General features: G+C 47.1%; 1 protein-coding gene across 10 annotated transcripts in view; it reads left to right on the forward strand.

Annotated features, from left to right (window-relative positions):
• The window catches only part of FRYL (FRY like transcription coactivator), a 541,692-nt gene that overhangs the window by 429,225 nt on the left and 84,907 nt on the right, over window positions 1-27,560 (forward strand). For all 10 annotated transcript variants that reach the window (XM_063920961.1, XM_063920963.1, XM_063920960.1 and 7 more), the window contains 9 exons: window positions 284-408; window positions 1,163-1,220; window positions 3,914-4,005; window positions 16,243-16,415; window positions 16,751-16,911; window positions 18,725-18,835; window positions 20,719-20,873; window positions 20,988-21,087; window positions 22,021-22,189. In XM_063920961.1, coding sequence (XP_063777031.1) covers window positions 284-408; window positions 1,163-1,220; window positions 3,914-4,005; window positions 16,243-16,415; window positions 16,751-16,911; window positions 18,725-18,835; window positions 20,719-20,873; window positions 20,988-21,087; window positions 22,021-22,189 — 1,144 coding nt within the window. The remainder of the gene's footprint in view (window positions 1-283; window positions 409-1,162; window positions 1,221-3,913; window positions 4,006-16,242; window positions 16,416-16,750; window positions 16,912-18,724; window positions 18,836-20,718; window positions 20,874-20,987; window positions 21,088-22,020; window positions 22,190-27,560) is intronic.

The raw sequence follows: 27,560 nt of genomic DNA on the forward strand, positions 1-27,560 counted from the left end.
TTCTTATTATCCCTTAGTGTTGATAAAGTGCTGTGTATGCGCTGGGGCCCCCATCATTCTGCTGTTTCAAAGGTGTGAGCTGGGAAAGTAACAGCGTAATTGGGTGTGGGCATATTCTTTAAGCATTTTTCACCTCATAAGAGTGAGGTCTTATAGTGGATGACGGCCATCTTCTAGTTGGCATGTAGTAGTTTTCAAGACAATTCCAGAGAGCAGAGTGTGAGTGTGTATCTTAGTGTGAGTCGAGGATAAAGTGATTTATAAAGATTGTTTTATTTTCCAGATTATTGGCAATCCGTCCCCCTCATCCCTGTTTAAGCACATAGTACCGATGATGCGTTCTGAAAGCATGGAAATCACAGAGTCTCTTGTTCTCGGCCTTGGCAGGACCAATCCCGGAGCTTTTAGGTAACTTGGGGTTTTCCCTGCTGAATGACTTGTGACCTAAAATAGCTTATAGAGACTAAATATATTTATATGTGTGTGTGTGTGTGTGTGTGTATGTACAGTATATAGCAGATATCAAGCAGTTTTTGCTTTTTACTTGCTGTGAGAAGAGGTATGCCATGATTAAGGTCCCACTGAAGGACTGAAATGTTGGCTTAATTGACTGCACTATGTCACTTTAAGAAATAAATTGGTTGCTATAACTGCTTGAAGTCTGGTGCGTGCCTGTGTTTAAATATTTATGGATGGTGAACCACGGGATGGATGGATTTCTCCACTGAGATCTACAGAAGCACCCCAGCAGTTGGTGATTTATAACCATGAATGCACTGGATTTTATATTGTGTGTGCGCATAGATAGCAATATAGATTTTGTATATAAATATATAGTATTCTCAAGCAGCTTTTTGTGTGACTATAACATGGCATAATGTGATCTTTACTTTTATGTTGTTGCCTGCAACCGGCTTATGTGTGCAGTGTAGCAGAATTTTATTTACTTTCTTCATTAGTGTCACTCACAGTGTAATACAAGTATATCAATTTTATTAATGACTGAGGTGCCGATTGCCAAATTGCATTGTTGCATTAGCGTCCTTTCACATTGTATAATTATAATCCGTGCTGTGTATTTTGTAAACTCCGTAATGTTGTTGGTCTGAGCAGCTGATTTCACTACAGGTATCTAATTGTGTTATCTGTTATTTGCATCCAGGGAATTAATAGAGGAGTTGCACCCCATAATTAAGGAAGCACTTGATAGAAGGCCAGAGGTAATTATATTTCATGTCATTGCTGTAATGTGTTACATGCTCAGCTAATGAAATACTAAACACTATTTACAGTAAACTGTCGTTTTATACACCGTGGCGTCTTGGAGCTACTACATTTTACCTGCTGTATGTAAAATACTGTTAATGGATTGAGCATATTAAATACAGTAGTAATGAGAACAAAAAGTGGCGATTTATCAGACCTCCTAAATGGGACGTGCAGATTTTGCCTATAACACAGTCAGTCAGTTTCTAGCTATTATTTTGTTGAACTTACTAGATAAGTGATTGCTACAATTTGATTGGTTGCTATCAGCAGTACCTTATTTTGTCATGGTTTCATAAATGTCCCCCAAGATGTAACTGGACAATTCAAAAACATGAATCCTTAAGATATTCACTAACCATATAGTTTTTAAGGTATGCAGTTAGCATACCACTCGTCAGGATCCCGGCTGCCACAATACCGACGCCGGGATCCAAACAGGGGCACCATACCGGTATACCAGCGATGTATGGGTGTCCATGACACCCTCAGAGGGAGAATAGAACCTCTAGCAAGCGTAGCGTAACTCTCCACCGAGCCCGCAAGGGGCTTTGTTGCGCCCTCCCCCCTGCCGGCATTGCACTGCTCGGGATGCCGGTGTTGGTATACTGACAATCGGCATCCTATGCAGCGGTGTATCATACCGAACCCAGTTTTGAAGGCAACCTCGAAACGTCTTAATTAAACTCGATAAAGGGAACAGAATGAGCTTACATATACGTAACACACAGGGCTGGAGCAGGACTCTGTGCTGGCCCCGACCCCGTGACATCACACGTAGGTGGCGGGGCTGGCAACACTAGGAAATAGAGCACTGCTCTGCACAATGCATGCTGGAGCATCCCTTGGACGATCTGGACTGCTCGGCAGTAGAGCCACTGAATGCAGGGTGCCTGCAAGCCACACATACCTGGTTATGGCCCTGATGTAACATATGTATTAGTCAATAGCAGTAACATTAGTGTGCCTATAGTGCAATATGAATTGTAGAAAGGGCAGTGAATGATTTTATGTTTGTTTCACAAAATGTAGGAAATTTCAGCTTCAGCAGTGTGGACAGTTGTCAGGTTATTTATCATCGCTATGAGACAGGGCTCTTCTAAATTGTTACTGGGATGTACACTGAGGAGCTGCAGGGACCGGGGCTCTCTGACAGCTCAATACATCTCTTTAACTGGTTTATCACAACATAGATGGCACAAAAGCAGCCTGACGTGACGTTTCCCCTTCAGCTAGGCAAGTCTATTATAACAGCACCAGATATGGGAACTCCTTCCTCAACTGTTCAAATAGACCTGACTGATAGAGGTGATTCCATGTGTATACCAGTGTCTATCTTTCCCAAGTTTAAAACTTCTCCAAGGTTACCTGTACCCCAAATGGGTGAGTTGAGTTGCAACACCCACGTCACCCGTGGATTTAACGCTCACTTTAAATCCGTGACTGAGGGAGATGTGGAGCTATCCACCTGGAAATATTGGTGCCCAGTACAGTCTGCAAGGGAGAGTAATGAGTAAGAAACTGTACAAAGTATCCCACCAGATGTCCTATACCTACTTTAATCTATGCCCCCCTTTTCCCCTAAATGAAACCTAAAGTGGTACTTAATCATTTTTAATGAAGATACACCCAGAAATAATAACAGGCAAATGTGATCTGAGATACATCAATTCAGGTTGAAGGACCATTTTAAAGTAGGTTCACCCTGCCAGACATTTTAGTTTTAAGATAATCTGTGCCCAGTTATATGCTGGGGGGTACAATACTATTGCATATTATTAGTGATCCAGATCTTTCAGCTGAAGTGTCCATAGTATTGGACTCTGAGCCACAGCGGCAGGAGCAAGACCTCAGTGGATGAGCTAAATATTAGTTCTGGGCCAACTGATCGTCAGGCCAGGAATAGTGTGGTAGCAATCAGCCAGTTACAGAGCACTGAGAGAGGCATCTGCATCCTTCAAAAGAGATGTAGTTATGTGACCCGGTCACAATACCTCCACCTACATCCCACCCCCTCACTATCCCGACTGTCGGTACCACCTCACTATCCCGATGGTCGAAACCCATAGAATGCGACTAGAACTTGTGGCGAGCGCCACAAGTCCGCAAGGGGCTTGTTGCACCCCTCCCCCACCGGCATTCTGTGGCCGGGATCCCAGCGTCGGGATGCTGACCACCGGGATCCCATTCGCTGGTAACGCATACCACACCCCTTCTACCACAATCTTATAAGTACATCCCCAAGTGTATTTTCATGTATTCCAGGATGCGCCCTGATCGAACACACAAAGGTCTCAATGGTATTGGCAAACACAGGGTAAGGACACAGCCATGTCACGTACCACAGCCAAATCTCTATAACGTCTTGGAGAAATAGCTATTCCATTGAGTCGAAGGCCTTGGCCGTTTCAAGCAAACAAAACCACTGATCCTGGGGACTGGAGTCTCAGCAATAAGTAAAAAGGCAGGGTTATGGAGATTAAACTGCCCAGCATATTGCCAGTATGGCTTGGGTGAACTATTAGGGTTCAGTCAAGTGCTAACACCTTGCAGAAAACCTAAAACTTTATGGTGTGCGTTAACCAAAATCTACACCCGTTTATTTGCAGTGTTCATAAAAGGTTACGCTGTCTTCTCTCCCATACAGAATATGAAACGGCGCAGGCGTCGAGATATTTTACGAGTACAGCTGGTCCGTATATTTGAACTGCTGGCAGATGCTGGTGTCATTAGTCACAGGTAGGTCCCACAGACCTAAATACTGTATTATACAGTAAGGCTCTGAAATATTGCATTGTTTTCTCTACTTGATACTGCGCCATAGAGAAATGGTGGGTCACTACAGATAACTAACCTGGGGGAAGATGTATTAATCCTGGGGAAGGGATAAAGCAGTGATAAGTGCAAGGTGATAACAAACCAGCCAATCACTGTAAACTGTAAATTTACATATTGGAGCTGATTGGCTGGTGCGTTATCACCTTGCACTTATCACTGCTTTATCCCTTCTCCAGGCTTAATACATCTGCCCCCTGGTTTCTAGTATGCGGTAAATTGCACATAAACTAACAGTAGAAATCATTGAGTCTTGTTCTGAATGGATGATCCAGTTGCATTGGATTTTAATATATATATTTTAAGATCTATTTTACACTGGTACGTTTCAGTGGGCTTTTATAGGCAATTATTATTGAGAAGAGTTGCAAATGAAAAGTTCATCTTGAATGACCGTTCTGTCTATTTATACATAATAGCAAATAAAGGAAATGTGTTTAGGTACAAATATAAGGATTAGTTCTTGTTGGACTGGGCCGCTGACAGTAATATTTTAAATACAAATTCTTCTGAAGAGGATTGCAGTAAGAATATATAGAGATTTCGTTAATCATGATTAGTGCAAAGCATTTCATTAAACAAAGCAGATAAGCTTAGAAATGTTCTATTATTATTTGGCTTAATGCTTTCCAAACTTCCCAGACATATTTTTTATTTTTGGGTTGGAGATTGATTTTGGGGGTTAATTTTTTGCAGTATGAAATGTTAATTTTAGTATAGCGTGTAAGATATATACTGTGTGCAATACTGTATATATGTTCAACATAAATGATGTTCCGTAAAGATACACACATACAGCATAAAATACCATCTCTATTGTAGTAAACATCATCAGGTCTTTCTCTAGCATCCATAAGGGATATTGGGGACAGAATTAGTACGATGGGGTATAGATGGGTCCAAAGGAGTCAGTGCACCTTAAATTTCTCTGACGTCCTAGTGGATGCTGGGAACTCCGTAAGGACCATGGGGAATAGCGGGCTCCGAAGGAGGCTGGGCACTCTAGAAAGATTTATGACTACCTGGTGTGCACTGGCTCCTCCCACTATGACCCTCCTCCAAGCCTCCGTTAGATTTTATGCCCGGCCGAGGTTGGATGCACACTAGGGGCTCTCCTGAGCCTTTAGAACGAAAGTATAGAAATTAGGTTTTTTATTTTCAGTGAGACCTGCTGGCAACAGGCTCACTGCAGCGAGGGACTAAGGGGAGAAGAAGCGAACCTGCCTGCTTGCAGCCAGCTTGGGCTTCTTAGGCTACTGGACACCATTAGCTCCAGAGGGATCGACCGCAGGCTCAGCCTTGGTGTTCGGTCCCGGAGCCGCGCCGCCGTCCCCCTTACAGAGCCAGAAGCAAGAAGAGGTCCGGAAAATCGGCGGCAGAAGACATCAGTCTTCACCAAGGTAGCGCACAGCACTGCAGCTGTGCGCCATTGCTCCTCACACACACTTCACACTCCGGTCACTGAGGGTGCAGGGCGCTGGGGGGGGGCGCCCTGAGAAGCAATAATAATAACACCTTGGCTGGCAAAAATACCACAATATATAGCCCCAGAGGCTATATATGTGGAAAATACCCCTGCCAGAATATAGGAAAAAGCGGGAGAATAGTCCGCGGGAAAGGGGCGGAGCTATCTCCTGCAGCACACTGGCGCCATTTTTCCCTCACAGCTCCGCTGGAAGGAAGCTCCCTGGCTCTCCCCTGCAGTCTACACTACAGAAAAGGGTAAAAAAGAGAGGGGGGGCACTAAATTTAGGCGCAGTATACATTTATATAGAAAAAGCAGCTATAGGGGACATAACTCAGTTAGTCCCTGCATTATATAGCGCTCTGGTGTGTGCTGGCATACTCTCACTCTGTCCCCCCAAAGGGCTTTTGTGGGTCCTGTCCTCTGTTGGAGCATTCCCTATGTGTGTGCGGTGTGTCGGTACGGCTGTGTCGACATGTTTGATGAGGATAATGATGTGGAGACGGAGCAGATGCCTTTAGAAGGGATGTCACCCCCTGCGGGGCAGACACCTGAGTGAATGAGCTTATGGAAAGAAATGAGTGCACGTATAGACTCCTTACATAAGAAATTTGACGACATGCCAAATGTGGGACAGCCGACTTCTCAGCTCGTGCCTGTCCAGGCGTCTCAAAGGTCATCAGGGGCTCTGAAACGCCCGCTACCTCAGACCGCAGACCCAGATGTCGACACTGATACTGACACCAGTGTCGACGACGATGAGTCTAACCTGATGCCCACTAAGGCCATTCACTGCATGATTGAGGCAATGAAAGAGGTGTTACACATTTCTGATATAACTACAGGTACCACTAAAAGGGGTATTATGTTTGGGGAGAAAAAACTACCCGTAGTTTTTCCCCCATCAGATGAATTAAATGAAGTGTGTGAAGAAGCGTGGGCTTTCCCTGATAAAAAATTGGTAATTCCTAAGAAGGTACTAATGGCGTTCCCTTTCCCGCCAGAGGATAGGTCACGTTGGGAAACACCTCCTAGGGTGGATAAAGCGCTCACACGTTTGTCTAAAAAGGTGGCACTACCGTCTCCGGATACGGCCGCCCTCAAGGAACCTGCTGATAGAAAGCAGGAGGCGATCCTGAAGTCTGTATATACACACTCAGGCATTATACTTAGACCAGCTATTGCGTCAGCATGGATGTGCAGTGCTGCCGCCGCGTGGTCAGATAAACTGTCAGAAAATATTGACACACTAGACAGAGACACGATCCTGCTAACCATAGACCATATCAAAGACTCAGTCTTATATATGAGAGATGCACAGAGGGAAATCTGCCGGCTGGCATCTAAAGTAAGTGCATTGTCCATTTCTGCTAGGAGAGGCTTATGGACTCGCCAGTGGACAGGAGATGCAGATTCTAAAAGGCACATGGAAGTTTTGCCTTATAAGGGTGAGGAATTATTTGGGGATGGTCTCTCGGACCTAGTTTCCACAGCAACGTCTGGGAAGTCAGCATTTTTACCCCATGTCCCCTCACAGCCTAAGAAGGCGCCGTTTTATCAGGTTCAGTCCTTTCGGACCCAGAAAAACAAGCGTGGAAAAGGCGGGTCTTTTCTGTCCAGAGGCAGAGGTAGGGGAAAAAGGCTGCAACAAACAGCAGGTTCCCAGGAGCAAAAGTCCTCCCCCGCTTCTTCTTCCAAGTCCGCCGCATGACGGTGGGGCTCCACAGGCGGAGCCAGGTACGGTGGGGGGCCGCCTCAAGAATTTCAGCGATCAGTGGGCTCGCTCACAGGTGGATCCCTGGATCCTTCAAATAGTATTTCAGGGGTACAAACTGGAATTCGAGGCGTCTCCACCCCACCGGTTCCTAAAATCTGCCTTGCCGATTGCTCCCTCAGACAGGGAGGCGGTGCTAGCGGCAATTCACAAGCTGTATTCCCAGCAGGTGATAATCAAGGTACCCCTACTTCAACAAGGCCGGGGTTACTATTCCACACTATTTGTGGTGTCGAAACCGGACGGTTCGGTGAGACCCATTTTAAATATTGAAATCCTTGAACACATACATAAAAAATTCAAGTTCAAGATGGAATCGCTCAGGGCGGTTATTGCAAGCCTGGACGAGGGGGATTACATGGTATCCCTGGACATCAAGGATGCTTACATGCATGTCCCCATTTACCATCCTCACCAGGAGTACCTCAGATTTGTGGTACAGGATTGCCATTACCAATTCCAGACGCTGCCGTTTGGACTGTCCACGGCACCGAGGGTATTTACCAAGGTTATGGCGGAAATGATGATACTCCTTCTAAAAAAGGGAGTTTTAATTATCCCGTACTTGGACGATCTCCTAATAAAGGCGAGATCCAAGGAACAGTTGTTGGTGGGAGTAGCACTATCTCAGGAAGTGCTGCACCAGCACGGCTGGATTCTGAATAATAACCCTGTCTCCAAGAACCAGGGTGTCTCTACTGTGGTGGCTGCAGAGTGCCCATCTTCTGGAGGGCCGCAGGTTCGGCATACAGGACTGGGTCCTGGTGACCACGGATGCCAGCCTTCGAGGCTGGGGGTCAGTCACACGGGGAAGAAACTTCCAAGGACTATGGTCGAGTCAGGAGACTTCCCTTCACATAAATATTCTGGAACTAAGGGCCATTTACAATGCCCTAAGTCAAGCAAAATCCCTGCTCCTACACCAGCCGGGGCTGATCCAGTCAGACAACATCACGGCAGTCGCCCATGTAAATCGACAGGGAGGCACAAGAAGCAGGATGGCAATGGCAGAAGCCACAAGAATTCTCCGATGGGCGGAAAATCATGTACTAGCACTGTCAGCAGTGTTCATTCCGGGAGTGGACAACTGGGAAGCAGACTTCCTCAGCAGACACGACCTCCACCCGGGAGAGTGGGGACTTCATCCAGAAGTCTTCCAGATGCTGGTAAACCGTTGGGAAAAACCACAGGTGGACATGATGGCGTCCCGCCTCAACAAAAAGTTAAAAAGATATTGCGCCAGGTCAAGGGACCCTCAGGCGATAGCTGTGGACGCTCTAGTGACACCGTGGGTGTACCAGTCGGTTTATGTGTTCCCTCCTCTGCCTCTCATACCAAAGGTATTGAGAATAATAAGAAAGCGAGGAGTAAACACAATTCTCGTGGTTCCGGATTGGCCAAGACGAGCGTGGTACCCGGAACTTCAAGAGATGATCTCAGAGGACCCGTGGCCTCTGCCGCTCAGACAGGACCTGCTACAGCAGGGGCCCTGTCTGTTCCAAGACTTACAGCGGCTGCGTTTGACGGCATGGCGGTTGAATGCCGGATCCTGAAGGAAAAGGGTATTCCGGTGGAAGTCATTCCTACGCTTATTAAAGCCAGGAAAGATGTTACGGCAAAGCATTAGCACCGCATATGGCGGAAATATGTTGCATGGTGCGAGGCCAAAAAGGCCCCAACAGAGGAATTTCAACTAGGTCGATTTCTGCATTTCCTGCAAGCAGGAGTGAATATGGGCCTAAAACTAGGCTCCATTAAAGTACAGATCTCGGCTCTGTCGATTTTCTTTCAAAAAGAACTAGCTTCAGTACCTGAAGTTCAGACATTTGTGAAAGGAGTGCTGCATATTCAGCCCCCGTTTGTGCCTCCTGTGGCACCTTGGGATCTCAACGTGGTGTTGAGTTTCTTAAAATCACATTGGTTTGAGCCACTAAAAACCGTGGATCTAAAATATCTCACGTGGAAAGTGGTCATGTTATTGGCCTTAGCCAGGCGAGTGTCAGAATTGGCGGCTTTATCATGTAAAAGCCCTTATCTGATTTTCCATATGGATAGGGCAGAATTGAGGACTCGTCCCCAGTTTCTCCCTAAGGTGGTGTCAGCGTTTCACCTGAACCAGCCTATTGTGGTGCCTGCGGCTACTAGGGATTTGGAGGACTCCAAGTTGCTAGACGTTGTCAGGGCCCTGAAAATATATGTTTCCATGACGGCTGGAGTCAGAAAATCTGACTCGCTGTTTATCCTGTATGCACCCAACAAGCTGGGTGCTCCTGCTTCTAAGCAGACTATTGCTCGCTGGATTTGTAGTACAATTCAGCTTGCACATTCTGTGGCAGGCCTGCCACAGCCAAAATCTGTAAATGCCCATTCCACAAGGAAGGTGGGCTCATCTTGGGCGGCTGCCCGAGGGGTCTCGGCTTTACAACTTTGCCGAGCAGCTTCTTGGTCAGGGGCAAACACGTTTGCAAAATTCTACAAATTTGATACCCTGGCTGAGGAGGGCCTGGAGTTTTCTCATTCGGTGCTGCAGAGTCATCCGCACTCTCCCGCCCGTTTGGGAGCTTTGGTATAATCCCCATGGTCCTTACGGAGTTCCCAGCATCCACTAGGACGTCAGAGAAAATAAGAATTTACTCACCGGTAATTCTATTTCTCGTAGTCCGTAGTGGATGCTGGGCGCCCATCCCAAGTGCGGATTGTCTGCAATACTTGTAAATAGTTATTGCTAACTAAAGGGTTATTGTTGAGCCATCTGTTGAGAGGCTCAGTTGTTTTCATACTGTCAAACTGGATATAGTATCACGAGTTGTACGGTGTGATTGGTGGGGCTGGTATGAGTCTTACCCGGGATTCAAAATCCTTCCTTATTATGTCAGCTCGTCCGGGCACAGTGTCCTCACTGAGGCTTGGAGGAGGGTCATAGTGGGAGGAGCCAGTGCACACCAGGTAGTCATAAATCTTTCTAGAGTGCCCAGCCTCCTTCGGAGCCCGCTATTCCCCATGGTCCTTACGGAGTTCCCAGCATCCACTACGGACTACGAGAAATAGAATTACCGGTGAGTAAATTCTTATTTTCTTCAACTGGGTGTGCTGGCTCCTCTCCTCTATGCCTTCTCCTACAGCTCAGTTTAGAAAATAGTGCCCTCAGGAGAGGATGCACACTCTGCAAGCTCCAGAGTCTTTTTTCTTAAGTTTCCTTTAAACTTTTATTTCTTTCGGTATGCTGTTTGGGTAACAGCATACCTGCACCGTGGGGGGTGGTCACCGGCCTCTTGAGGTGCAGAGCCACTTCCCGGCTGCAGGACCACCGTCTTGAGGGGTTGTGTGTTCAGCGGGGCATGGTGCCATCGCGGGGGGCGGAGCTACATCAGAGCGGGCTCAGCTGCATTTTGGCGCCTTCCTCTGCATAAGCAGCAGCCTCACACAGCTCCTCCATAGCGGTTACACGCTGGATCACTGGTACCGGGTGTAGGGGGGAGGGCCGCTATCTTGTGTACAAATATCATCCATCTGATGGATTTTTCATTAGACAGTCTGGTGTGCTGGTGTCCTCTCTACTGTGTCTACTCTCACATGCAAAAGGGCAGGCTTGTAGTGTATTCAGTCTGTGTTGTATGTGTATTGTGTCTGTATTTCATTATGGTGAAACAGAAGTTATGCAGTGTGTGTAATGCTAGATTTTCCCCTAGCTCATCTGGCTCACTATCATGTGAGCAGTGTAGTCACTCATCACAAAGTGCTGATAACAATGTGGAGGAGAGTCCAGAGCCCTCCTGGCTGGGGGCTATCAAAACTATGATGTCTGATGTCTGAAATGTCATCTCAACTCACTGCAAATGCCAATAAGACTTAGGAACTGCAACAAGCAGTGGCAAATCCTAGCTGCTAAACATCCCCCCCTGTCCGCTACAGGTGCACAAAAACGCACTTTACCTGCACTTCTATCAGATACTGATGATATACAGGATGATGTGGACCCCGTAAGCGGGGACTCCACCCCTACACAGAGTATTGAACCCCTTATATTGGCTGTACGGGATGTGTTCAAGCTCCCCCTGGAGAATGCTACTAATCAGCAGTCATTTTTCCTCCCACAAGACAAACTGACTGTCACCTTCCCTGATTCTAAAGAATTGGATGATTTATTTAAATTAGCCTGGAAAAATCCAGATAAAAAAATATAAGGTGCCCAAAAGGTTTTTAAATACCTTCCCATTTGCCCCTGAAGGCAGGAAATCCTGGGAAGAATCTCCAGCAGTAGACGTCTCAGTCTCTCACCTTTCTAAAAAGGCGGTGCTCCCTGCTCTGGGCTTTTTTACGATAAAGGTCCCAGGGGATAGAAAAATAGAGACCACTCTAAAATCTATCTATACTGCTGCAGGTGTAGCTCAAAGGCCGGTCATTGCTGGTTGCTGGATGACGCATGCCATTCATACATGGGCTACTCAGATTCAGGAGGGCCTTTCAGGGAGTATGACCTTGGTTACTACTGTAACTTTCCTAAAACACATTCAGGACACGGCAAGAGTCCTCTGTGACTCCCTTAAAGAGATTGGCAATATTAATGCTAGGACCACTGCTATGGCTGTGCCTGCACGCAGAGCCATATGGTTGCGTCAGTGGATTGCAGACGCTGACTTCAAACGTAATGTGGAATCTCTTCCCTTCACAGGTGAATGGGTCTTCGGAGGTGAATTGGACGCATGGATCTCCAAAGCTACTGCTGGGAAATCCACGTTTCTCCCTTCAGGGGCTCCGCCGCTAGACGCACCTACCCGGGACAGTCTACTCAGTCCTTTCGGTCCTCCAGATTTCGATCTATGGTCCGCTATGCCTCCAATGCAGCTAGAGGCTCCAGAGGTAAGCCTAAGAAACCAGCCTTTGCCGGCTCTCAGGACCAGAGCACCAGTTCAGCTTCCACAAAGACTTCAGCATGACCACCCTGAGGGGATCTCGCGGTGGGGAGCTTGATTACGTGACTACAGCCACATCTGGGACGGTTCCTGTCAAGATGCCTGGGTAAGGGACCTTATCTCTCAGGGTTACAAGCTGGAGTTCGACGGTGCTCCTCCCCAACGATTTTTCAAATCATGCTTGCCAGCTTTGGAAAATATGTGTGGCCATCGACAAGTTGGTCCAGTCCCAGGTCATTGTTCTAGTACCCCTGCTACAACAAGGACAAGGTTACTACTCCAGTCTGTTTGTAGTGCCAAAACCAGACTGGTCTGTGAGACCCATTTTGAATCTGAAGTCCTTGAATCCTTACCTGAAGGTTTTCAAATTCAAGATGGAATCTTTGAGAACAATGATTGTGGGCCTGGAACAACAGAAATTCCTTGTGTCCCTGGATATCAAGGATGCCTACCTGCATATCCCAATTTGGCCTCCTCATCAGGCCTGTCTACGATTCGCCCTACTGAACGATCACTACCAGTTTAAGGCGTTGCCCTTTGGCCTGTCTACAGCTCCGAGGGTGTTCACGAAGGTGATGGCGGAAATGATGTTCCAGCTCAGGGTCCAGGGAGTCAACATTGTCCGTTACCTGGGCGATCTCCTCATAAAAGCAAGTTCCAGGGAGCTTCTATTGCTTCATATAGATCGCACTGTCCAACTTCTGTCTCACCATGGGTGGATCCTCAATCTACAGAAGTCTCAACTGGAACAGTCTCAACTGCTCCTGTTTCTGGGTATGATACTGGAAACTGTAGCTCAAAGAGTGTTTCTCCCAGAAGACAAGGTGAGAACACTTCAAGAGATGGTTCGCATGGTTCTCCGTCCTGCTCGAGTTTCTATTCATCTTTGCATAAAGTTGTTGGGAAAAATGGTAGCCTCATACGGGGCGATACAGTTCGGCAGGTTCTATGCCAGACCGTTCCAATTGGACATCCTGAACAAGTGGTCCGGTTCACATCTCCAGATGCACCGAATGATTCAGCTGTCACCCCAGGCCAGGATTTCGCTCCTGTGGTGGTTGCAGTCTTCCAACCTGCTGGAAGGTCGACGTTTCGGGATTCAGGATTAGACCCTCCTCACGACGGATGCGAGTCTACGAGGATGGGGCGCTGTCACCCAGGGGGCGCAGTTCCAGGGCAGGTGGTCTGCCCAAGAGGCCCTACTCCCGATCAACATTCTGTAACTATGGGCGATATACAATGCTCTGCTTCAGGCCTCTTCTTTGCTCAGGGATCAGACGATCCAGGTTCAGTCGGACAATGCCACGGCAGTGGCGTACATCCAATCGACAAGGAGGGACAAAAAGCAAGGCCTGCATGCGAGAATTGTCAAAAATACTTCTCTTGCCGGAAAGATATGCAAGAGCACTGTCCGCAATTTTCATTCCGGGAGTGGACAACTGGGAAGCGGACTTCCTGAGATGCCACGACCTCCACCCGGGGAAGTGGGGACTACATCCTCAGGTTTTTCAACAGATTGTCGACATGTGGGGATACTCGCAGATCGACATGATTGCGTCTCGCCTCAACAAGAAGCTTCGTTGCTACTGCTCACGAACCAGGGACCCTCAGGTGAGTGCAGTGGATGCATGGCCGTCGCCTTGGCCTTACCAGCTGGTCTACCGATTTCCTCCGATCCCGTTGATCCCAAGGGTGCTCCAATGGATCAGACATCAGAGTCAAAGCAATCCTGATTGCGCCGGATTGGCCCCGAAGGGCGTGGTACGCAACTCTTCTGGACATGTCCGTAGAAGACCCTTGGCCTCTGCCGCTAAGAAAGAATCTTCTTCAGCAAGGACCGTTTGTCTACCCGGATTTACGGCAGCTTCGTTTGACGGCATGGAAGTTCAGCGGAATATCCTAGCTCTCAAAGGGTTTTCCAAAAAGGTCATTGCCACTATGGTGCAAGCCAGAAGACCTGTCACGTCAAAACATTATCATCCTATCTGGATGAGATATGTCTCTTGGTGCGAGGAACGCACGTATCTGCCTGCAGAGTTTCACTTGGGACGTTTCCTGCAGGCTGGTGTGGATAAAGGCTTACGTCTGGGTTCCATTAAGGTCCAGATTTCAGCTCTTTCAATTTTCTTTCAGAAGAAATTGGCTATGTTGCCAGAAGTTCAGACCTTCTTACAAGGGGTGCTCCACATACAACCTCCCTTTGTGCCGCCTATGGCACCCTGGGCTTTGGATGTAGTGTTGCAATTTTTACAGTCCTCCTGGTTTGAGCCTCTGATGACAGTAGAAGACAAGTACCTCACGTGGAAGACAGTGATGTTGTTGGCCCTGGCTTCTGCTAGACGCGTTTCAGAATTGGGGGCCTTATCATGTAAAAGTCCCTCCTTGGCCTTTTACGAGGACAGAGCGAAGCTCCGGACTAGACAGTAGTTCATGCCGAAGGTTGTCTCTGCATTCCATCTGAATCAACCTATTGTGGTTTCGTCTTATTCCGACGTTTCGGCTCCTCCAGAGTTTTTGGATGTGGTGCACGCTTTGAAGATCTATGTCAAATGGGTCAGGAAGACGGATTCCTTGTTTGTGCTCTATGATGTGCAGAAAAAGGGTTGTCCTGCTTCAAAGCAGTCCATTGCTCGTTGGATTAGGCTTGCTATCCAACAGGCCTATGTGTCGGCAGCCTTACCTGTTCCCAAGTCTCTGAAGGCCCACTCTACAAGATCAGTGGGCTCTTCCTGGGCGGCTGCCCATGGAGTCTCAGCCTTGCAACTATGCCGTGCTGCTACCTGGTCTGGGAAGAGCACTTCTGTGAATTTCTACAAATTTGATACCCTGGCCAAAGAGGATACCCAGCTTGGGCAGGCGGTGCTGCAGCAGTCTCCGCACGTTCCCACCCATTCCGGAAGCTTTTTGACCTTCCCACCGTACTAATTCTGTCCCCAATATCCCTTATGGATGCTAGAGAAAATAGGATTTTAAATACCTACCGGTAAATCCTTTTCTCGTAGTCCATAAGGGATATTGGGTGCCCGCCTCTGTGCGGTGACTTTCTGCAGGTTCTCTGTTCTGTGTTGCCTGTTCAGCTGTTACTGTTGCCAGACGTTGCTGGCCTGGTTATGTTTTGGTGTGCTGGTGTATAATCTCACCACCATTATTGTTATGTTCCTTCTCTCAAGTATGTCATTCTCCTTCGGGCACTGTTTTACCTATAACTGACCTGTAGGAGGAGGCATAGAGTGGAGGAGCCAGCACACCCAGTTGAAGAAATTTAAAGTGCACTGGCTCCTTTGGACCCGTCTATACCCCATCGTACTAATTCTGTCCCCAATTTCCCTTATGGACTACGAGAAAAGGATTTACCGGTAGGTATTTAAAATCCTATTTTTATCAAATCACTTGTTACCAGCCCATCAAAATAACGGAACAATATAACAGTAATGATAGCGCCGGCGTCTCTGCGCACCCAACGGAGCAACGCTTGAATTTCTGCGTCGGGGGCCATCTAGTGGCCACCGGCACACAAAACACTTTAATTCTTCCCATAGAGGTGAGGAGCAGTGTTAGCTTTTATTATATAGGATAGTCACCACTCAATGTCAACCTACTGCAAACAGAATTAATACAATAAGCTTTAGTCATTAGATTGCAGTACAACCATATGTAAGCATACAAGTAAAAAATATTGAAATGCAGAATGATTAATTAGGACATCTATAATTTATATACAGAAGTTAAAAAAAAAAAAAAGTAAATGTTGAGAATCAGCTATGGGTGACAGTCGGTACTAGGCACGCTATTAACCACTTCTCCACAAAGAGACTGTTACAAGAAAATGAAAATTACTTTTTAGGCTATGAGGTGATTTTGTGTTCAAACAATGAATACATTCATTCCCCAAGGAAAGAGAAGACGGTGAATATATGTGGATTCAATATTAAAATATTAAATTCCATGTTTCCACTAGTGTAATCCTATCTTTCTGCTTTATTCCCCAGTGCAAGTGGCGGCCTCGATAATGAAACACATTCCCTGAACAATACTCTGCTGGAATATGTGGATTTTACCAGGCAGTTACTGGAGGCAGAGAACGAGAAGGACTCCGATACGCTGAAAGATATCCGTTGCCATTTTAGTGCCTTAGTGGCGAATATCATTCAAAATGTCCCAGGTACTGTTATGTGGATTTATGGGCTACATCTCAGATCTGAATAGATTAAGTTCCATGTTGATTTATATGTTGTTATGTTTAAACAAAAATATTCATCACAAAAAAAGTTCATTATACATTGCAGTGAAACATATACTGTGGACTATGATACTGTAATGCATGAGACTTATAAGTAATGGCTTTTTGCTGCAAATACAAACATGCAGAAAGATAGCACAGAAACAAGTGATTTGTGCGTGATGTCGCTGGTCTCTGATATTAGGTGCTGATGTGGCGCTATAGCTGGCAGACATTTCCTGAGGTAGATTACATAATAAAGTCTGTTTTGCTTACAGTGCACCAGAGAAGAAGTATTTTCCCTCAGCAGAGCCTGCGTCATAGCCTCTTCATGTTATTCAGTCACTGGGCTGGACCATTCAGCATCATGTTCACTCCTTTGGACAGATACAGTGATCGGAATATGCAGATAAACAGACATCAGTACTGTGCATTAAAGGTATTTTGTTTTCTTTTTATCATTGTCTTGTCTCAAGTAAGTCCTGTGTGTTTCTCTTAGAGGATTGTCTTATTTCCTACTTACTCCTTGTAGTGTTACAGATGTGTCCTTATACTGGTGGTCTTCTTTTTGCCAGCGGCCGGGCTCCCGACGACCAGCATACCGGCACCGGAATCCCGACCGCCGGCATACGGACGTCTTTTCTCCCTCTTGGGGGTCCACGACCCCACTGGAGGGAGAATAGATAGCGTGGCGCTCATTTGCGCTTGCCCAGCTGACGGTATGCCGGCGGTCGGGATTCCGCCGGCGTACCCTACTACACCCCCTCATACATCTAGCCTCAATACAGCAGGAGATGCCTGGCGTGAGTCAGCCACAACTCCTCTGGCAGCTCTGCTTACCCCGGGTGGCTTTTTTTTTTGGCAAAAATGCGTCTTATTTGCGTTATGATACTAGGACGCACACGCAGCTTATACTGATTAAAATGATGTGCGGCATGTCTATATTGTGTGTGTGACTGCATTTAACACTGTAACATAGCATTTCGTATACAGATACAGCCATAGTCACACACACAATATAGGCATGCCGCATCTCATTTTAATCAGCATAAGCTGCTTGTGCGTCCTATTCACATAGGATACCGCCCTAAGTTGCACTGCTATTAGCTGCAGTGAGTTACCACAGCTAAGGGATTCCCACGTGGCTATCCTATTAGCCCCGTAAGCCCGCACTTATCAGGGATTTTACTTTGCTTTCCTCAGGCACGTGAAGCAGAATCCCAGATAAGCAGTCCGATAGCATTATCGAGCTAAAAAGCCCATCATTATCATGCGGTAACTCACCGCACCTAATAGGATACCGCCCTCAGATGCAGTTAAATGGGATAAGATGCACATAAAGACGCTCGGTGCTACTGGGTCACGCGTGACTAGAGGGACTTTTTAACGTGACTGTAGCAAGGATGTAGAAGGACACATCTGTAGGCTGAGAATATAAATACTTGATTGGGGCAGTTAAAGAAAGTTCTTCAAGGAAAAAATCTTCTCTAATAAATAACCATTAAGCTCCGTACACGTATCTAGCACAGACCACTCAGCACACATCTCCCCCCCGCTCAATGCGATGTGTGCTGAGCAAGGGGGGCGCTCATTTCACCCAACGATGAAATGAGCGATATAACGAGATTTGGCATGCATGCATACCAAATCCAGAGTCAGCGATAGTGACACGCGGGGCTGTGCATCACTATCGCTATGTGCATACACACAGAGAGACACGTGCTTAATTTCTAAGCAATCTAGTCAGAATGCTTAGAATTTAAGCACGGACCTCTCCATGTGTACCCCCTTAAGATTCAGGAAATATCTGTAAGCTGCTCAGGAAGGATTGTAACATGCTCACAGGGTTCGCTGGGGTAAGGAATATATGTAAAAATACAGTTGGAATTTTTTTTTTTAGTTAGGAAACACGTGTGTGACAGCAAATCCAAGTGGGCTGTTAAATAAAATGTATCCATATATAGTTGTTGCTTCCTATCATCTGTCCGGTAACCCATTGGCACAGTGGGTTATTAGTATTGGACGCAATGCTTTGCTACTATACAGTATGCCCTCTGCTGCTGCTGCTCCTCTTTGCAGCTGCTGGGTATATATGGGGGGCCGCACTGTTGCTTTGATTACATTCCCAGGTGTCTGCTCATTAATCAACAGTTATCCATCAGTGTGTGGCGTAGCAGTTGACCAGGTTGTGTTTGCTGTAAAGTATGTACAATTCTCCCAAACATGTTCTCTGTTCTGTATTCCTCTTGCAGGCAATGTCTGCGGTATTGTGCTGTGGCCCTGTAGCAGATAATGTTGGCCTTTCATCAGATGGATATTTGTATAAATGGCTGGATAACATTCTGGATTCCCAAGACAAAAAGGTAATGAATTATTTTAACGCTGTCATCGTCGGGTTTCCGATGGGACTCATCTTCATTTTCTATTGACGATGTCACACTCTTACTGTAGGCCAATAGGACTGACATGGCCGTTTATTAAAAGAAATATTATTAATTTTTATTCTACATAAAGGTAGTTAGTTTGACATAGTGTTATATGTTTGTGTGTGCATGCAGTTTGTCTTATTTTGTATACTGTATGTGTAGCTACTCAGATTACTTTGTAACTGTCCATTCACTTAGCCTGTGGCCGGTGCTGCTCTAACATATTGCTAATCCTGTGTAGTATCTCTGTATATTTAGACTCTGATATTATGGCTTAGTGCAAGAGCATACACACGTTAATTTCATCTAGTTTAACCTTTATCGCCAGTCAGTAATCTGACAAATACCACATATTTCCTTTCTGACGTTTCAATATTTATTGCTCTACCATCCTCTTAGAGGCACTTTCAGTCACTTAGTAAGAGCCTCCAGTATAAAGCTGAAAGGGTCTTATGGCCCTATGATTTTGGTCTTTACTCATAGCTTGCGATTTGCTGGATCGTTACACTGGGACTTAATCTTCAGTTCCCCCGAAAGGGGAACCTCATGGCTGCAGTATCCTTCCCTGATCTTGCAGATAGGCCCAGAAGGGACAGCTTCTAAATGTGTGACAAAAACAAATGTGCAAGTGTCACATAGTTTATATGCAAAATGACATGCCTGTAATCTGCGGCTTTTGGGCCGTGTTTATGCAGTTACTCTTTCTGACTATTAACATTGCCCGAGGCAAAGGAATACAGTGATATATTGTGTGTTAGTGCTTCTACTCATCTACCTTACAGTCGGCTGTTTGCTCTGATTATTAGGTCTCAGCAGTGCAAGCACAATGAATCCATGGTGTCAGGCTTGTGTGCACCAGGACAAGAAAGGTTTAGGCTAGAGTAAGGTATACTAAAGGATGCCACTAGCAAAACTGAAATTCCTTAATACAATAAATAAAATGCAATGCCAAAGAAATAATTAGTGAGTTCCGCCGTCACATAGCCTGGCAGGTCTACCAGGTTTGACTGACGCGGTGATGCTCTGCTTGCCATATCTGGCATTATGCTAATAAACTGATAGTTACAGATGCACAACTGGCCAGAGGTTCATATAGTGGATAATTTGCATAAATGGTATGAAATGCTTTCACTGCCCCATAAAGATAAAAACAAGGTTAATTATTGCTTGGCAAGTGGTCAAATGAAATTGTTACATAGCATTAACATTTTCTAGATAGACAATTGCTGTGTTTCTGTGGGAATATACTGATGCTGGAATGCCGACGCCGTGATATGGTCCATACATGGATCAACATGCCGGAATACTTACTGCCGACATCCCGAACTTAAGTATGCCGGGCCTCGTTAGGGTCACGCAAGTGGTGTGTGTTAGGGTTAGGCTGCAAGGAGGGGGTGTTAGGGTTAGGCACCGCCAGGGAGGGTTAGGGTTAGGCTGCGGCGGTTAGATTTAGGCACCACTGGGAAGGGTTAATGCTGCCGGGGGTGGTGGACGGTTATGGTCAGGCTGCGGAAAGGGAGGGTTAGGGGGTAGGAAGGGGAGGGTTAGCCTACTTATCTTCCAGGTCTCTGTATTCTGCGCATCAGGATGCTATTGTCTGTATTCTGACTGTCAGGGTTGCTTATACTAACTGAGTTGTTCCTTCATTTCTGGTTTTAGGTTACACAGTTTGGCACATAACAAATGTCACTTCATTTTGTCATAAAGTTTTTTTTTTTAATCATTGATTTTAAGGTGTATGTTTATGGTAATTGCACTCATAGGTTCACTGTTAAATCAGATCTGTGATTTCTTTGTATTCACTGATTTCTCTTGATAAGGTTCATCAACTTGGATGTGAAGCTGTTATGCTTTTGTTGGAGCTCAACCCAGACCAGAGCAACCTCATGTACTGGGCGGTGGATCGCTGCTACACTGGCTCCAAAAGGGTGGCCTCTGGCTGCTTCAAGGCCATTGCCAGCGTTTTCCAGAACAGGTACTGTATTGCTGATTCAGCTCACAGTATATCTTTGGTTTGTTGCGTTGTTTAGCAACCATAAAATCTGTCTGTTGTGATGTTGTTATTTAGTGCAATCTGTGATCTCTGCAGGGATTACCAGTGTGACACAGTTACCCTCCTTAATCTGATCCTGTTTAAAGCGGCTGATTCGGCCAGGGACACCTATGAGGTTGCTATGCAATTACTGCAGGTTTGTAAACCTTGTTTATTGTACGATATAAATTCTAGTCCATTGCTCTAAAGTACAGCAACCAAGTGTGGAAAATCATTGCACACATAAGTGTCAGCCTTCCAGTGTAACTACGTGTTTACATGACACGTCTGCATCGCCTTGACCTTGTATTGTTATTGCTTGGCAAGTGGTTCTCCCTCATAAGAAGAATAAGATTGTATAGTAAACGGAATACATTTTGAAGAGACGCCATGGCCAAACTATCTCATTTATGTGAATTTGGTAAACTTAACCTGACATTCTTGTTAACTGATGTGTAGTCATGCATTATGTTGTTCTGTATTCAGTATGACCGCAATCACCACAGACCTCATCCCATCTTCCACTCATGAATATGTATACAGGAGATTGCGTTAATAAATGAGGCCCAAATGTTTTTCTTTCCACTTGAATAAGTTGCTAATAAACTAATTAAGGTGTGCCTTCTGACTGCTCACTGTGGCGGTAAGGCATTTCTGTGTTGGACTAAATATTCATGAGAATTTAGTCTACCAATTATGTAGAAAAGTGCTTCTCACTAACAGCGCATGTTTTCAAGGTTTCCTTACAGAATCACAAGGGAAATTATTAGTACCACCTGTGGATTTTTAGATTTGTTTCAGTAATATGTATACCTGTGGTTTGCTACCTCAAGGAGATATGGAAAACATGCACTGTGAGTGTGTGCCGAGGATGGGATCTAGTTCTGCATACAGAGAGAGGCTGCTTCCACTGCATCTTGGATCATAAACTTCTCTCAAGGCTTTTAAACCATTTACTGCTATTGGTGCCATCTTTGTCAGATACATTAATGTTATCCTCAACGGTGTCTAAAGCTACAAGAATATAACCTGTAGTGTAACAGATTTATGCGGATTACTCCATTCATCTTAGTACACTGCTTTCCTGCAGATTCTGGAGCCCAAGATGTTTCGCTATGCTCACAAATTGGAAGTACACAGAACAGATGGGGTGTTGAGTCACCCATCCCCACTACCACACTTGTACTCCGTATCCTACTACCAGCTCTCTGAGGAACTGGCTCGCACCTACCCAGAGCTAACACTCGCTATATTTTCAGGTATGCTGTTTGGGTTGTCTAATAAGTATATAATGACCTACTTTATTACCATTTTTCCCACCTTCACAAAATTCTGCAGATTTGCATCCAAAGATGTTAGTTTTTGGGCATAAGGTGATGTACACGACGGCTTCTGCGCTTCCCCTTCCTTGGGGACAGTTTTGGGGCGGCCCCATGGTCTTCATTGTTTCCTACTTGTATGCGTAATAAAATGTTATATTTGTACTTGTTAAATTCTTTGCTTTAAGTCCATTGGAGGAGAGGAGGCTATTGCATTCTGGGCGATCGTCATAAAGTGCAGTATGAATGATCATTTTCCCTTGCTTATGTTAGAAGTGCGCATAATTTTTTTTTTTTTGCAGGCGCCATATTTTACCACAATTTGTGTTTCTGGTCAATGTTGGATCTTTAGAGAAAGTTGTTTTCCTCCTTGCCCGTCTTGTTTGATAGCCCTGGCCTATTTTTTTTTAATCACTTTTCTCCTTCATCCACTAGGGGCCACTGGAGCGCAGTTACAATGGGCAAATAGTAGGCAGTAATTGGGAGCTGGCACTTTAAAATTCTAACACTGTGGTTAGCTCCTCCCCTACTATGTCCCCCCTCCAAGCCAGTCTTAGTTAGTGCCCAAGGGAGCTGGTTCACTTTGGTTTTAGCTGAAGATTTTTTTCTTTTTTCTTTATTATTTTTATTTTTCTTTCTTACACACACAGACTGGCAGCTTTGCCACTGCCAGTCTGCACCGCGGGAGCTGCCGGCGGGGCCCCATCGCAGCTGCGTGCGGCTCGAGATGGGCCCCGGCTGAGGGAGACACTGAGCTCTCCTGAGCTGGCCGGACACCGCTGCGTGCGGCGCGTGTCTGGGCCGCTCCACCAGCAGAAGATTCCGGCAGCATGGCAGCGGTGAGTATAAGTGGTCGGACACCGTTGCGTGCGGCGCGTGTCGGGCCACTCCATCATTCCATAGAAGTCAGCAGCGGTGAGTAAGATCCTATTATGTTCTAATTACAGATACACTTTGAAGTTGCTGACTGCTGAGAGTGGCAGGTATAGCCAAATGGTTAGGACCGCTGACTAATACACTGTGTATGTGATTATACAGATACCGGGGTGTGTGTCATTCTGACATTGCTCACTGATGATCACAATCTATGCGCAGATTCAAAACCTGCTCTCTGCACATTGTGCTCCCCCCGCTCCCTCCACTAAAAAACAGAGGCGCCTATTCAGTTTCAAGCTCGGCGCCATTACGGAGGGAGTGGAGCTTGTTCCCTACAGCGGCTTCGGCATCCCCCAGCTCCCCGGCCGCGGCTCGCTTTGCCAGCGGGGGATGCGGGGCGCTCCCCCCCGCTCCGTTGGCGCTGGAGTTGTTAACTTTTAAATTGTGCGCCATAGCGGGGGGGCAGAGCTTAATCCCGCACTGCAGAGCGGGTTTGGCGGCACTTTGACGGCGGGGGAATGCGGTGCCCCCCGCTCCGATGGCGCTGGAAGTTGTCAGTTTTTTTTTTAATTAAGCGCCACAGCGGGGGGGGGGGGGGGGGGGGTGGAGCTTAGACCCGCTCTGCACAGCGGGTTCAGCGGCACTTTGCCGGCGGGGAATGTGGCGCCCCCCGCACCGATGGCGCTGGAGCTTGTTCATTTTAAATTGAGCGCCACAGCGGGGGGGCGGAGCATGCTTCCGCTCTGCACAGCGGGTTCAGCATTGCCCGCTCCCCGCTGTGATTGCGCTGGAGTTTGTTAAATTTAAAATGGGCGCCATAATGTGGGGGGCGGAGCTTACTCCCGGAGGTCCTCAGCTCCCGCCGGCTCTGCATGCGCTGGCGGCCTTTTCCTCTACCCGGATACCGCTGCTTGCTATGAAGGTGTTTTTCAGAGAGACAGGTAATAGTGATAAGTACAATCCATTACATTGACACTGATAATACTTCGCTCTAACTTCACCATTCCCTTGCCCTGCGCTAGCGCCGTTGATTTTAGATATAGGCGTCATAGCGGGGTGGCAGGGCTTATACCCAGTGCCCCATTGTCCAAGGGGCTAGTGACCGTTACAGCCGGCTGTGGCTCACACCTCCACCACAATTTATTATAATAGCAGGGACATCCAGGTACGGACCTGGGTTCACGTCCCGCATAATTTCACCTCGTCACATCAAATTTTCCATACAGGGCGGGGGTTGTCTTCCTTTTATTATTCCTTTGTTTCACTTGGTAATAAGACTGTTTGTATTTTGGAGAATGTGGGTGACCTCAAAATAACAGCTGTGGCTCAGTACGCTAGGAGCGAGGACATCTGACAACAAAAGCCTACTTTAAAGCGCCTATAGCCTAGTGGCTAATACTCCTGTCCCGCAGCGACCGGTTCAAGTCTCCGCTGCTCCAGAATGTTTATTTGGGACGTATCTGTCACTGCACATTATAGTGCATACATTACATAGGGCTACGCTTCTTTAACCCACCTTTTCTCCTTTCATTTACTGAACGTATCACCTGGGACGGTCAGAATTCCTTGTTAGGTGTGGATTGTGCGGTGGAGCCATCTGCTCAGCCCTCAACGCAGCTGCAGGACGCTCCTGTTTGAACAGCTCGGCTTATGCAGGTAATGTCACTGTTAACCAGAGACCTTGTACGTCATTTCTCCTCTCCAGTTTTCTATAAGGAGGTTAGTAACCTCCATGTGACACGACTCTGCGGATGAGAGGCCCCTCTTGGAGGAGGCGAGAGATGTCCAGGATACTGATGCCGTCGGTTTTCGGTGGAGTCTGAACCAGTATCTCAGGATATCGAGGCGCATTGTACAGAAGTTCATCTGACACTTCAGGTACCGCGGAGTTCGGCGCCGATGAAGAAATGACAACGACTTGTCCAGTTTCGGATGAGCTGGATATGCTCCAGTCGGCGGCCTGGAGACATCCGATTACACACGTTCAGGTTTCAAACATTGTTTGTTCTTCTATCCTTTTCCTACAGATAGCCGGAAACGATATCAGACCTCTCCAAGGGTATACCCTTCGATGTATCGCTAGTCCACGAAGCTGCCGTTTCCTGGGGCTACCTGGCTGAGGGAGCCATCTAATAGAAATATGCGGCAGCTGGGGTTCTACCTTGTCCGGAGCATGTGGAACAATTGTTTTCAAGCCTGTGTCTCGTACCGAAGCCGGACGGCTCGGTCAGGCCAATCCTGAACTTGACGGATCTCAATCCGTATTTGAGAGTATTCAGGTTCAAGATGGAGTCCCTCCAGTCTGTTATTGCGGGGTTGGAGCAAAACGAGTTTCTGGCGTCCTTAGACATCAAGGATGCATACTTACATGTTCCCATTTGGCCTCCTCATCAGGCTTTTCTCCGGTTCGCGATACAGCACGCTCCTTTTCAGTTCCAGGCCCTTCCGTTCGGTCTCTCTTCTGCTCCCAGAGTGTTCACAAAGGTCATGGCGGTCATGATGGCCCTACTTCGGAAGCAGGGTGTGATGATTGTTTCCTATATGGACGATCTGCTAATAAAGGCAAGCTCGGCATAACTGTTGCTTCAGAATATCCGGATGACGCAGGACCTTCTGTTTCGACACGGGTGGATCCTGAATTTACCGAAGTCTCACTTATGCCCCTCACAACGGCTGCTGTTTCTGGGGATGATTCTCAACACAGTCCGTCAGAAGGTTTTCCTTCCTCAAGACAAGATCCTGTCTCTGCAGACACTGGTAAGGTCGGTACTTCGACACCGTCGGGTGTCAGTGTATCTGTGCATTCGCCTTCTGGGAGAGATGGTAGCAGCGTTCGAAGCTCTTCCGTACGGTCGCTTCCACTCTCGACCGTTTCAGCTATGTCTTCTACATCAGTGGTCTGGATCTCATCTGTTCCTTCTTCAGCGGGTGATGCTATCTCCAAGGGCACGGTCATCGCTTCTCTGGTGGCTACAGTCGGCACATCTGTTGGATGGACGGCGGTTCGGAGTGTGGGATTGGACTCTCCTCACCACGGACGCAAGTCTGCGAGGCTGGGGGGCAGTGACCCTGGAACGTCGGTTTCAAGGGCGCTGGTCAATCCACGAATCCGCTCTCCCTATAAACATTCTCGAACTAAGGGCGGTATACAACACCCTACTTCAGGCACATCACCTGCTGCGCGGTCGAGTGGTCAGAGTTTAGTCCAACAACGCCACGACGTTGGCGTACATCAACAGTCAGGGCGGCACTCGCAGCAGTGCAGCGATGAGGGAGGTCACCAACATCCTTCTCTGGATGGAGGAGTATGCTCTGTCCTTCTCGGCGATATTCATTCCAGGAGTGGACAAATGGGAAGCCGATTATCTAAGCCGACAGGACATCCACCCGGGAGAGTGGTCACTCCATCCCCAGGTGTTTTGGCAACTGGTCCGCTGGTGGGGAAAACCACAAATCGACCTCATGGCGTCCCACCTGAACCATCAGTTGCCTCTTTGTTACTCTCGGTCGAGGGACCCGGCGGCGGCGTGCGTGGATGCCCTCACGGCTCCTTGGAATTTCCGATTCATTTACCTCTTTCCTCCCTTCCCGCTGTTGCCGCGGGTTCTACAACGCATCAAGAGAGAAAACGCTCTGGTCCTCCTGGTGGCTCCGGATTGGCCACGCAGGGTTTGGTACTCCACCCTACACCTGTTGTCAGTAGCCGAGCCTTGGCCCCTGCCACAGCGGGACGTTCTACTACAACAGGGTCTTTTTCTTTATCCAGACTTACGCAGGCTACGTTTGACGGCGTGGCTGTTGAGAAAGCCATCTTGAAAAGGAAGGGGATTCCTCGTACGGTTATACCTACTATGTTTCGGGCTGGAAAGTCAGTCACATCTTCTCACTACTACCGCATTTGGAAGGCTTATGTAGCCTGGTGTGAACGGCGAGAATTTTCTCCTTCCGTGTTTCGCTTAGCCCGCCTTCTCAGTTTTTTGCAGACAGGTTTTTCGGCAGGCTTAAGACTGGGTTCACTAAAGGTGCAGGTCTCTGCTCTTTTAGGTTTTCTTCCAGAAAAAGTTAGCTTTGCTGCCGGAATTTCAGACTTTCCTTCAGGGAGTTCTTCGAATACAGCCTCCCTTCCGCCCTCCGACAGCGCCATGGGACCTCAATCTGGTCCTCTCTTTTCTGCAGTCTTCATTGTTTGAACCCCTGGAATCGGTGGAGATGAAATATCTCACCTGGAAGGTGGTCCTTCTCCTGGCGCTGGCTTCAGCCAGACGGGTGTCGGAACTTGGGGCTCTCTCTTGTCGATCTCCTTACCTGGTGTTTCATGCGGATAGGGCCGAGCTTCGTACTCGCATGTCTTTTCTACCTAAGGTGGTGTCTGATTATCACATCAATCAGCCGCTTGTGGTTCCGGCACTCTCGGTGGACTCTCCGGATTCGAGAT

This window comes from Pseudophryne corroboree, chromosome 1, assembly GCF_028390025.1.
Source record: "Pseudophryne corroboree isolate aPseCor3 chromosome 1, aPseCor3.hap2, whole genome shotgun sequence".
Classification (NCBI taxonomy): domain Eukaryota; kingdom Metazoa; phylum Chordata; class Amphibia; order Anura; family Myobatrachidae; genus Pseudophryne; species Pseudophryne corroboree.